The sequence below is a fragment of the Rissa tridactyla genome, chromosome 7 (assembly GCF_028500815.1).
Source record: "Rissa tridactyla isolate bRisTri1 chromosome 7, bRisTri1.patW.cur.20221130, whole genome shotgun sequence".
NCBI classification, from domain to species: domain Eukaryota; kingdom Metazoa; phylum Chordata; class Aves; order Charadriiformes; family Laridae; genus Rissa; species Rissa tridactyla.
The window spans coordinates 32,830,167-32,843,370 of record NC_071472.1 but is presented as its reverse complement, the minus strand read 5'-3'; the positions used below and the strand labels follow the sequence as shown (position 1 = coordinate 32,843,370).

Here is a 13,204-nt window from a genome sequence, read left to right as displayed (position 1 = left end):
GAACACACACGCCGACCCGACCCGGCCTCCCGGCCCTGCCCTCCCCGCGCCGCCGGCCGCGGCCGTTGGGGGCGCGCGAGCGGCCCGGCCCAACGGCTGCCGCCCAACGGCCGTCGGCGGCTCCTGCGGCGAGGCGGGAGGGGGCGCGCGCCGGCTCTTGGCTGTGAGGGAGGGAGAGACCTGAGGGACGGGCGGCGGCAGCGGCCGCCTCGGAGCGGTTTGCGGGGACATCACTCCCTGTGCTTGCGGGCCGGTCTCTCTCGCTGTTTATTTAAATTTGCAGCATTTATAATGCGGTTTATTTAAATACTTCAATTTAAAATTTGTCCTGACAAAGCAAAAGCTGGTCTGGTCATATTGTGAAGAGATAGAACCTTGAGTGTTTTCATTTTGTTTTTTTTTCCTTTTAGGTATAAACTTGGGTAAATAACTTGAGGGAATGGACAAGATCAAAAATCTGTGATCCTTTTACTCTTCATGTTTATTAGTTAAGTATTTTGCCACTCTGTGGTAATATGACTTAAGTCTCAAGGAATAATTCGTTAACCTATTTGAATTAATTGAACAAAGGTAAAGACTGAAGCAATTTTCTCAACTTCAGAGACGACAAATCCTGATAAGAGGTAATGAAACTTAATTTTTAAAAGTGTGAGAAAGATCATGTATTATTCACAGAATCACAGAATCTTAGTGGTTGGAAGGGACCTTTGAGATCATCGAGTCCAACCACATAAAAAACCAAACCAAAACAAAACAAAAAACCACACACAAAAAAAAAAAAAAGCACCACCAACTAAACTCCACACCCACAACCCCACACACAACACCCCACCACAAACCAATAATCTTGGGCACTAGAGCATGCCCTGAAGAGCCATGTCTACATGTTTCTTAAATACCTCCAGGGATGGTGACTCCACCACCTCCCTGGGCAGGTTGTTCCAGTGCCAAATATTTGGACATTCCTTTTGACAATGTACAGGTTCATTTTGATGATGGATAAACAAGCAACTGCTAAATCATCTACCCTTTTCATCTCGGATGCTGTTAAAGGACATAGGAAGAAGAGGGATGGAACATTACAAGTTGCAAAATGGAATGCTTCTTTAGCATCTAAAATCAAAACTAAATTAATAAGTAAGTCCAGCTAAAATAAATCTGTTTACTGTACTTAGAATGTATGACTTCAAAAGGAATAGTAATTGTATTTAATGTGATTTGCTGAATTGCTGACCGTTAAAATATTAATGTGATATGTTGAGAATTTTAGGAGAGTCTGAACATTAAAACATGTGATTGTAACTTGTTTATTTATCTAATTCTCTGAGTATTTTCAGTGCTTTTCTTTCTGTTATCAAAATTCACATTTTGCTCAAAATGTTTGAACTTTTTAATTTGTAAAATGTATATTCCTTTTTTAGAAATTTGGGAACATTTTTATGCCTGTGAAACTATCAATTTTTCAATGCTTTCTCCTTAAAATAGCATTATTTTAAAAAAATCCAGACTAGAGCAGAATAATAAATTTGCATTTGAAGCTGACAATCATCAGAATGACAGCCAACAGAAACAGTTTTATATTAGGAAGTTTTAGGCTTTGCTATTGTTCCACCAAAACATACAGATAAAAATGCTGTTATACAGTGATAGTTCATGCAGAGAGGGCCTGAAGTGAAGCTGTTGAAAATAATATGGTTTTGTCTCCTTTAGATAACTCATCTATGTTTAAAGTATCTTTAAAACAAAATAATAGAGCATTAGCTGTGGCTTTGAGTGTGGAGAAAGAAAATTCTCGAAAGCTGAAGAATGAGAAGATTTTTCTTCAGAAGGAAGTAGAAAAGTTGCAGCTTCATAATATCTTGCTTCGTCGAAAACTAAGCTGTTTGGTATGCTGCAAATAATATAATTTACACTTAGATGAGGTAAACTAAGCATCTGTCTTTTTTTGGAAACTTAATACTGCTTCTTAAAATGGTGATTTAAAATTTACATCTCAGATTTGTGAAGTTATATCATCTGATAGCATAGTATTCACATTTGATTTTTTTTATTTTTCTTTCATAGGATTGTTTTGTATTTACTGTTTTGTCCATCAGTGTATATGTCTATCCATAGCTATTCTAGCGTCAGCTTCACCTTAATATTTACAGGTATTGAGATGGTATTAAAAATCAGTTTGTGTCAGTTGCTGGGGAAAAAAAAAATTACATCTTAGATTCACCTTTATATATTGTCTTAAGCCAGAAGCCACTTAAAAAATACTTTTAAAATATTTTTTTTCTTTTATATGCAGAATAAAACTCTTATAGAAATAGAAGCATTTTTGAATTATAACCTCTTAACTGCAATAGAAATAAGCAGTCTTTCTGAGGTAAGATATTTTTTGAACTATTACCATATTGAATTCATTTTCCAGGATATTTTCAAAGCATCTAAAGGAGTGCAATGTTGAAATCATATATGCATTTTAAAATATTTACCCCAATTACTTAAAGCTTGGGATGAAGCCCTAGTGCAGTGAAATCAATTAAATTTTGCTGTTGCTTGTACTAAAAAATTAATATATAATCTTGTTTACAATTACAATCTTGTAATTTAGTCTTGTTTACAAAGTATCTGAAAGTTAACTATCAGTTAGCCCTGGTGAAGTCATGTGGTTAAAAAAAAAAAAAGCATAGTACTTCGGTAAGTGGTATTCTTCACTAATGCCTTCCTTGCTTAGTGCTGCAATAAATATCTTGCATGTGGAAACTTTATCAGAAAACTTAGGCCGTGTTAGTCCTTGTGAAATGGCAAAATTACAGTTAATTTTTAAAAATACATTATTTTTATTGTCTGTTCTAAACAGTTGCTTAGTGTTGCTCTGTGCTTCTACATGTATAATGCACTTTGGATCAGTTATAGCTACATTAAATAAATCTGTACATTGCTTTGGGATGCAGGTAGGTTACAGATTTTGATAAGTTTTGCTAGAAAATATATTTTTTTAAAAATCATTGTGTGTGTTCGAATATCATGCACCTTTCATCAGTACTTCTATTTTTTGCCCATTCTTTTTTTTTCCTCTGGATATTTCTGATACTTAAAGCATAAAATAATATTCAACTGTTTCTACTTCCCCGCTGTTCTTTTTAAGAATCGTCAGAGTTCTCTTCCTCTGTCAGCGGGTCCAAGTAGCCCTACTGATGACCGGTTCAAGAGTACATGTCAGTCTGCTGGGTAGGTAGTTACATTAAATGCAGGAGTCAATAAGTGTGTGCGGATTTTTTTACAGCTAATCTATGTATATTGTCCTAGGTATTTTTGAGGTAATGTGAAATGATTTCCTGTCTAATTCAGATATTACCAATTTGCAACTTGGAATTTATATAGAGAGTGGTAGAAAAAACTTGTGTTTGAATAACTTGCTTCTTCATGGGATATCACCAGCACAAAGCAGGATTTTCTATCATTAAAAAAATAAATTTGCCCCAAGACAGAACGACATTTCATACTTGAGTTCTTGTTTTCTGATTTTATATGTTATCAAGGGTACGTTTTAAACAATTGAATGTTATGGCATAAAAAAGTAATCAAAATCTTCACAGTAAAATTTCCTCTTTTCAGATCTGTAGAATTGCCAGTGAAGCTTCCTTTAATTGCAACAGCTAATACAAAACAGCAAGATAGTCCCTCTGTGTGTGAAATACCAAATTCTTATAAAAGTACTGCTATTTTGTCAAAGGAAAGGCATTCAGATCAAGTCAAGTTTGCACTACCATTGCCTTCTGGTAAAAATAATCAAAAGTTAATTGAAATACAGCCAGTGGAAACAACTGTTGACAAAAATATATTTTTAAAAGGTAGGATGTATTTCTGTACTGGTGATTTATTTTTCAGAGTTACCTGTGAATTAGTATTTAATAATTCACTACTTGATATGCAATACAGAAGGTATAGTAAGATTCCAAAACTGTAATAAACTAATAAAAATAGAATGCAGGTGTCCTGACAGTCACTTGTAGAATAATGTTCATTGAAATAACACAGCTGAAATTTAACAAAATTAATGTGAACAGAATAAAACTTTGATAAGATAACCAAATAATAACCGAATGTTGTGGTTTTGGCTGGTGACAGATGCTCCTCCACCCCCCAGGCCCATACACGGAGGGGAGGAGGAGAGATAAAGAGATTTACAAGTTTAGAAGAAACGAAACCACTTCAATGAAATATTAATAACAAAATAAAAATGAAAATAATGAAATAGATACAGTATATACAAAACCGTATTAAGCTCCCAGGATGACATCACTGGCAGGCACTGGGGAAGTCCCAGATCGGACTCAGCGACGGGTAGGAAATGGGTTCCGGAGATGGAGTCAGGAACACACAGATCGGGATCAAAGGCAGATGAACAGACAGGGTCCTCCTCAGACATCAGCCATTGGAGGAAGAGAATTGACCCTTTGATCCCTCAGCTTTTATACTGAGCATGGGGCAGATGGGATGGAATTACCCCCGTTGGTCAATTTTGGGTCACCTGTCCTGTCCGCTCCTCCCTGCAGGTGGGACCCCTCTACACTTTTCTGCTTCTGACCCTCCAACAGGGCAAATAATGACATTAGCTGACCTTGGTTGTTATAGCAATAAGTATAAGCAAGAGCCTTTCTGCATACCATTCCTTGGCACAAACTGTCTTATCACTCTGAACGAACCGTTTTAGACCCAACATGCTGTTAATTTCAGAGAGGTAGAAGAGGCCCAGCTAAGAAATAAAATTACTGACCAGAAAGTTGGTTCTGTTTTACCTCAAACCAGGACACTGAAGTAGTTATAGAAAAAAATATTTTTATTTATACCCGATTTCAAAAGTCCAACTTTGGTAAAATATGAAATTAGTTCTAGTTAAGTAAATTTTTAAGGACCAACCATAGAATGTGTGTATTCAGTTAAAAAAAAAAGTTTGTAATTTTCCATGCTTCTGGTACAACCTTCAGTAATCTGTCTTATTCTGATAACTACACTCTATTCTTTCTTTCCCCAAGCTGCTGATATTTTTCTCTTTGCAGAAAATAAATTATGCACAGAACTAACTTGCAATAGTGCCTTCCTGACTCATGTCAGAAATACACAATCTTTAAGACGGTCTGAGGAGCTTACAAAACAATATAATGATAGTTTATTGCCATTGTGTGGAAATGTGACCGAAAGAAAGAAACATACGGTACTTCATAAGTCACAAACTCAACCTAATATAAAGGATTGTGATGAAAAGTGTAGCTTGAATAATCTGCCTCATCATGGTATCAACAGCGGTAGCACCACCAATGACATGAATTTGTGGGAAAGTTCAAGTGACTTGTCTTGCATTATTCCTTCACCTAAGTTTAGCAATGAAAGTAAGATGGATTTTAAGAAGCTGCTTTTTACTGACAAGAGGAAGCCTGAAGAAACTGTTTATGGTGCTGATATGGAGTTGACTGCCAGTGATGCAGGTGAACTACTCACAGTTACTGCAAAAGACAAAGATAAATTACACCGAAATAAAAATAGTAATGCCAATTCTGATAAAATATTAGGAAATTTCAGAAAAGTAAAATATTCTAAGAAGGATAAAGAGAAAATTAAAAGCAAGACTGAAATCAGTTCAAATTTGTGTGCAGAAGAATGGCACACTAGGCCTGACAATAGTGAATTTTCGAAAACTACTGACTCACAAACTCAACTATTCCAAAGTCAGACAGAACAGCTACCTACAGGGGACTCTATAGGGAAACAGAGTTTGCCAAATACCGATAAAGATTATCAAGCACAAAAGTTTCCAAGTAAAACTGAAGATACTAGGAGGACATACCAGGTTAACTTAGTGAGTCCAAGAAAACAGGAGACGAATAAGGAAACTATCGCAGAAACATTTGGAAAAATGGAAAGCAAAATACAAAAAGCAGACTCAAACTCATCTATGAACAAGATCCCACCAGAAGTTTATTGTGCTGAAAATTTACCATTCCCAGATAATACTTCTAATGTATCATCTTTACAGCAGGACTTTCTGCATACAAATGAGAAACATAACAGACCAAAAATAAACAGGAAAACTTCTCAAAACACTTCTAAAGTGAACACAGCAAAACACTGTAGAGACGAAAAGAGGCAGTATGGAGAAAATATTTCAAAAAAGTCTCAAACAGAGATACACCAACATGACAGCAAGAGAAAACAAGACCAGAAGAATATTGTAAAAAGAAAATACAACAGAAAAAGTAGTTGCAGACAAAGTGGAGAAACTGAAAGTGACAGCACTCGTAAAATTACTCAGAAAATAGACCAAAAGGATAGCCATTTTTCGCCAGGCAGATTAAAACGTACATTGGCAAGGGCTAGTCGGAAAGCACGTATAATACCGAAAGAAAGCCTTACACTTTGTAAAAACAAAGAATTAAAAAATAAGGATGCATTGCATGCAGAAGCTGTTTGTGGAGATAAAGTAACTGAAACTCAGCAAACGCAAGTAGCTTTAGTTACTCATAATGATGTAACCGTGAATACACCACATGCTGGAAAAGCAGAACAAAAACTGGATCATGTTTCTAAAGAGACTTACATAAAGACTCTGACACCTTGTCATGGTAAGTGTATGGCTGAGGAAAAAAATGGTATTTTGAATTAGGTAATGCCTGAAATAGTGGTAAGGTATCTTAATACTATCTTACTCTTATTGTTTGCTTAGAGTGGATAAAACAGAACTGGAAAAAGGTAGGACTGAAAATCACTAAAATTATTCATATTCTATATCATGTATCAGTCACTATCTAATACCCTTGTTAATTTTCAATATAGTCCAAGATGACATTTAGTTGGGCAGATGTAAGTAGTCTAAATTCTTGAGGAGCATGTATTAATTTTTCAAAGAATGTGATGGAATTCAGAAAGCTGGGGATAGAAAAGGTACAATAGCTTGAGCTTTTATACAAGGGGTATAAGAGTGAAATACACTGTTCCTTGATTAATGAAAACCTAGCTGGACTTAAAGATTTCATTTGTATTTCTTTAGAAACATTGGAATTCAACAGGAATTTGGACATCTAAAAAATGTACTTTGAGCAAGTTTTCTCTAGAATCTACCCATGAGTAAATTTTCATGTGACAACCTCTTTTTTAAGTAAGATACCTTAATTTAGGAAAATAATCAAACTTTAGTGTAGTCCGGAATATAGGTTTAGATTCTTCTATCATACAATTAAGTTACTGTAAATGTGCTAAAGGAATATGAGACTAACACATCTGCGCTAGAGTTTAAATATGCTTTAAAATGTAGCTTTGAAGTTTTATAGCATGAGGGGTCTATTGTGTAAACATATTTATTCTCAACAAGTTCCTGTTTACTTAATTATGTCTGAGAATGTCCCAACACCTAGAGATTTTAAATCAATAGTTTGAATCCGAAACTATCAAGCAAATACTGCCTTGGCTTCATTTGAATGCTAGGACACAATGGCCAAAGAAAATCTCCTATTTCACGTGACCACAGAATAGGAATACTGGCAGAATTAGACCGTCATGCAAGGTATTATTCCTGGTAATTTGCAGTTGCATCTTCTCATCTTCGATTCTTTCTTTGGAATGTAAAAAAAGGATCCCATAATTTTATTAGCTTTAAAGATAAATTAGTAAACCCTTGTGATCATCAGTATCAAAGACTACTGACGTAAAAAAGCAGATCATTTTATCTTCATACATTTAAGCATAGTTCAAAAACCAGTTAACTTTTCATCCTACATCCAAATCCCTATCTTGAATTAAAAGAAGGCAAGGAAATGCCATCCTTTCTGATGATGCTGGCTCTTCTGACCTTGAGCTGTACTTCGAAATATACCTTGAAAGTTTCCTGTGATGAAAGTCTCTATATAGTTAGATCTATGTGAACATAAATACTCACACACAAAGGCATCCAGCTTTCCTAAATAAGTCAGATTCATGGATGTCTCAAAACTCGTTCTGCTTAAAAAGAAGGCGACCTGGTCTCTAACTTTAAGCTTTAGGAAAAGCTTGGAATAACAATTTATTGTCACTTTAAAAGTAGTACAAATCAAGATTGATTTGTGAGGCAGCCAAACTTGGGAGGTTTTTCATGATCGGAGAGCCCTCTCATTTAAACCAAATGAGCATTGCTCTTCCTTAAAGGAATTCCTTCAAAAGATAATGCTTTTTCTTTTGCCTTCATAAATCAGGAGGGGCTTGCTGCAAGCAGTCTGAAGTCACCTTAATATGTCTCTCATACTTAGAAGTAAAGTTAAGAGAAATCCAATGAAGAACCACTAACTTTATGTCTCTGCTTAACTCATTTCAGAAGACTATTGATGAAATGATCAGTCTTGCCCACTGAGATATTTTACTTGATCTCAACACAGAATTCTACTACAGGGCAATAGTAATTCAGCACTATCAGCTTGACCATCAGTTAAGAGTGTGTATGCTAGACTGTACAAGGCACTCAGATGCTATAATAAAGAAAAAGAATCTTCACTTTTTTGACAGGAGTGTGTATATACAGTGATATAACCTGTTAAACTCAAGATAGGCACAACAAAAAAATTCACCATTTATCCCATATATCTATGAATTTCCTCTATGAGATCAATAGCATACATTTGCTGCCACAGAGGATTTAAGGATCCTTTTCTGCCAGGCAGCTCTCCAGCCACACTTCCCCAAGCCTGTAGCGATGCATGAGGTTGTTGTGGCCCAAGTGCAGGACCTGGCAGTTGGCCTTGTTGAAGCTCATTCCGTTAGCATTGGCTCATCGATCCAATCTATCCAAGTGTCTCTGTAGAGCCTCCCTGTCCTCATGCAGATCAACACTCCCGCCTAACTTGGTGTCATCTGCTAACTTACTGATGATATTAAGATCATCAATAAAGACGTTAAACAGAAATGGTCCCAACACTGAGCCCTGAGGAACACCACTTGTGACAGGCTGCCAGCTGGATTTAACTCCATTGACCACCACTCTTTGGGACCGTCCATCCAGCCAGTGCTTGATCCAGCAGATCGTATGCTCATCCAGGCCATGAGCAGCCAGTTTTTCCATAAGAATTCTATGGGGAACAGTGTCAAATGCTTTTTGAAAGTCTAGGTAGACAATGTCCACAGCCTTTCCCTCATCCAATAATCAGGTCATCTTGTCATAGAAGGAGATCAGGTTCGTCAGGCAGGACCTGCCTTTCATAAACCCATGCTGACTAGGCCCGATCCCCTGGTTGTCCGTTATATGACTTGTAATGACACTCAAGATGATCTGCTCCATGACCTTCCCTGGTACCGAGGTCAGACTGACAGGCCTATAGTTTCCTGGATCCTCCTTTCTGCCTTTTTTGTAGATGGGTGCTATATTTGCTACCCTCCAGTCTGTTGGGACCTCCCCAGTTAGCCATGACTTCAGGTAAATAATGGAAAGTGGCTTGGCGAGCACGTCTGCCAACTCTTTCAGCATTCTTGGATGTAACCCATCCGGTCCCATAGACTTGTGTGCATCCAAGCGGTGTAGCAGGTCACTGATCGCTTCCTCTTTAATTGTGATGACCTCGTCCAGCTTCCCCTCCCTGTCTCCTAGCTCATGAGGCTGGGTGCCCAGGGAACAGCTAGTTCCACTACTCTCAATGTAGTAAATCTGATTCTTGACCTGTATCAGTGGGGAATATGCACTCTTGGAAGAATTTTTAAGAAATATGCATAAAAATTATTTATTTCATCTTGGATTGCTGTCTGCATTAAATCTTAGTGCTTTTCAGAGAAACTATGATCTATACATGGTTTAGAATTTTTTGAAATGTGGGCTAAATAGTAATTTCAATATTTCTCCCAATTTATCAAAGTATTTGTCTCCAAATTAAATATTGATTGTTTAGTCCGGCATTCTGAATTGGTCTTAAAGGATTGTGGAAAGCTGACACAAATACTACTACTTCTACCAAGGCTGGTTACTTTTTTTTTTTTTTTATGGAGTATTTCTCTTGGACATATTCAGTGGGTCAAAATACAAGACATTGTAAATAGTTCGGTAGTATACAGTTTTCAAGATAAGGAAGCTCTATTAATCACCAAGCTATGCTTATTTTATGCACATTTGCCCGATGAGCAGGCGTAAAGTTGGAAAATGCAGTATTAGAGAACTCTTGTACAGGTTGCATCTTCAGACTATACATATATGCCCTCCCCAGCATTCAAGTCCGTGAGCTGTGTGCAGTTTTACTTTTTCAAATGCAATAACTCTTGGGAGCCTTAAACAGCTAGCTGCAAATTACAGTGCTATGGGGCTTTCTTAAAATGTCCCAAGAGCCATGGCAGACCTCAAGCAGTTCCAAATTTTGGTAGGTTGAAAGCTGCTGTAGTGGCATTTTCTTTGATCATCTACCCCAGTTTTTGCTGAGCATCTTTGGAGTAGGAGCAGTAACCAAAGTACCTGAATTAAGAAATACTAATTAAAAATAATTATGAATTGAAAGTTTACTTAATTATTAAGAAAATATTTAAAATGAGCCATATAAATTACTGTATTCACAGGGAGAAAGGCTTTGCAAGATCTGACAAATACTAGTACACAATCTCCTACTTCCTTACCTAAATCCCTCCAAACTTTAGAAGAAAACTCAGCAGCACCATCTAAACGACGAAGAGCCACTATTTGCTATAAAGAACCCAGTCTAGCCAGGTGGGTATATGTAAATTAGGGCTTTTGTTTGGGTTTTGTTTTTTATGTACTTAAACTATCCTCAGTAAAGATTTGCTATTAAAACCACCAAATAAAGATTTGAACTACCACTTTCAGAACTCTGTTCTGCAAAGATACTTCAGTGTTGATATAAAACATTTCCTGTTAGTCTAGCAGGATTTCCAAGCGCCAGACACCAACAGTATTCAAGTCTCAAAATTTAAATATAGTGTATAATATAACATTTTATGCCAGTCATGAATAATGTTAAATTCTTAATGTTTATCATGATATAAACCCCTTTGGAGGTGGATAATTGTAAATGTTATACTTAAATGTAAACTTATACCATAATAATGTCCTTGTAATATTGTCAAGTGGCAATTTATGCACTAATATTATATAATTCAGTTGTTTTGCTTTAACTAGCTGTATCTAATATAAGAAATCATTTGAGTTTAAGATATATTACTTTGATATTTAGTTATTTATTATTATTAACTAATATATATATTAGTTATTTATCTCTCAGTGTTCTTAGCAAATTTAGTGGCACAGAATTTCCAAGATTGTTAAAAAACAAGACATAAATTCTGTAATAACTATTAAAATTTAGAAGAGGTTTTTAAAGCCAAACTTCCATTAAGAAAACTAATATATTTGCACTTAGAACCATAGAATCATAGAGTCATCTAGGTTGGAAGCGACCTGTAAGATCATCTAGTCCAGCCATCAACCTAACGCTACCAAGTCTGCCACTAAACCATCTCCCTAAGCAGCATGTCTACCCATCTTTTAAATACCTCCAGGGATGGCAGTTCCGCCACTTCCTTGGGTAGCCTGTTCCAATCTCTGATAATCCTTTCGGGGAAGAAATTTTTCCCAATATCCAATATAAACCTGCCTTGGTGCAACTGGAGGCCATTTCCTCTTGTCCTATCCCGTTACTCGGGAGAAGAGACTGATCCCCACCTCTCTACACCCTCCTTTCAGGTAGCAGTAGAGAGTGATAAGGTGTCCCCTCACGCTCCCCTTCTCCAGGCTAAACAACCCCAGCTCTCTCAGCTGCTCATCATAAGACTTGTTCTCTGGACCCCTCTCTGGCTTCATTGCCCTTCTCTGGACATGCTCCAGATCTCAGTGTCTTTCTTGTAGTGAGGAAACAGATCTAAATCCCAATGGACCTTTAAGTTGATTACTTCTGAAAATATTTTGCCACAAAGTTTGTTGGGGTTTTCTGTTTCGTTCGTGGTTTTGGGTTTTTTTTTAAGTATAATATTAATTTCAGGAAAAATTACACTCTGTTGGGAGGGGTAAAGACAGTATCAAGATTTCCCCATAATAGTATTGAGAGTGAAAGGATTATAGCAAGTTACTTTATGACAAAGGTGTAAAAGGACTATGTCTTCCTTTTCTGGTAAAACTGTGGAAGGAAAATAAATTCCCAAACTGAATAAATTAGCACAGTGTTCTCATACAACCTCAAAATATTTGCTAAGCCAGCAAACAATTAATTGAAACAATGAGACTGAGGACAAATAGGAGGTAAAAGTAGTGTAGAAAATGTCTTTTCACTTTACCATTTGCTTTTCAGAAATACTTATGCCAGATAGTTTGTAAAAGAAATCCAAAGGGATTAGCATTACATTTTTCTTTTACTAATTGAATTGGATGCTAAAATGCTATAATATTATGACATTGACACATTCTCCTCTTTTACCCCACAATGATAAGGCTCTGTATTTCTGGAGAGAGACAGTAACTAATAAGAGACAAAAATGTGGATGTCACTCAAGATTTTAGATCACTGTCTCATATTTATATTTTATTTTCAAGTATACTAACCTGAATGGATGCTGTTAAGCTTGTGGTTTAAATATTTTTTGAGTTTTGTCTTGCAGGAATAAGTTATGATTACTCACATTTTAATATACAGACCGCATAATGCTAAAAATAGTAATCTTTTTATTTTGGAAAACAGTAGTTACCTATGCCTTGTTATTTCAGACGTTTATTTTCCATAAATTTAATTTCTTTATCATATCAAGCATTCCGTGAGAGTATTTACAATTCGTAATTGTTATTATAATTATGTAATTATTATAATTAGACTTGCATACGTGTTTGGTGATATTCATACATGATGTCTTTTATTTCTTTTGTTTACAGCAAATTAAGGCGTGGGGATCAGTTTACAGATACACAATTTCTGGATTCCCCAATCTATAAAGTAAAAAATAGAATAAGTTTTAAAAGTAAATCAAAATTTATTTGAAGAAGACACAAGAATTGCCTTTACAAAGAATACTTCTAAAATGGGTACAATTTTAAATATATATATATATATATGTTTAGCGGTACAGAGTGCTTATTGTTCTTTGATTAGTAAAGGTCTTCCAAAGTGGAATTTCCTGTAAAGGAGCCCCTATATAAGGGACACAGAATACTTTACTGAGGAAGGCAAATAAACGAAGGTTAGGCTCCACTCTTGTGTTTTCCATTTCTGGTCAG

The 13,204-nt window shown here is 36.1% G+C and overlaps 1 protein-coding gene across 4 annotated transcripts in view; it reads left to right on the top strand.

Annotated features, from left to right (window-relative positions):
• SGO2 (shugoshin 2) overlaps positions 1 to 13,204 on the top strand; it is a 16,939-nt gene extending 3,735 nt beyond the window's left edge. For all 4 annotated transcript variants that reach the window (XM_054209854.1, XM_054209851.1, XM_054209852.1 and 1 more), the window contains 8 exons: positions 411 to 1,137; positions 1,711 to 1,886; positions 2,294 to 2,371; positions 3,137 to 3,219; positions 3,607 to 3,842; positions 5,052 to 6,611; positions 10,546 to 10,693; positions 12,863 to 13,204. In XM_054209854.1, coding sequence (XP_054065829.1) covers positions 975 to 1,137; positions 1,711 to 1,886; positions 2,294 to 2,371; positions 3,137 to 3,219; positions 3,607 to 3,842; positions 5,052 to 6,611; positions 10,546 to 10,693; positions 12,863 to 12,968 — 2,550 coding nt within the window. In that variant the 5' untranslated portion in view covers positions 411 to 974 and the 3' untranslated portion in view covers positions 12,969 to 13,204. The remainder of the gene's footprint in view (positions 1 to 410; positions 1,138 to 1,710; positions 1,887 to 2,293; positions 2,372 to 3,136; positions 3,220 to 3,606; positions 3,843 to 5,051; positions 6,612 to 10,545; positions 10,694 to 12,862) is intronic.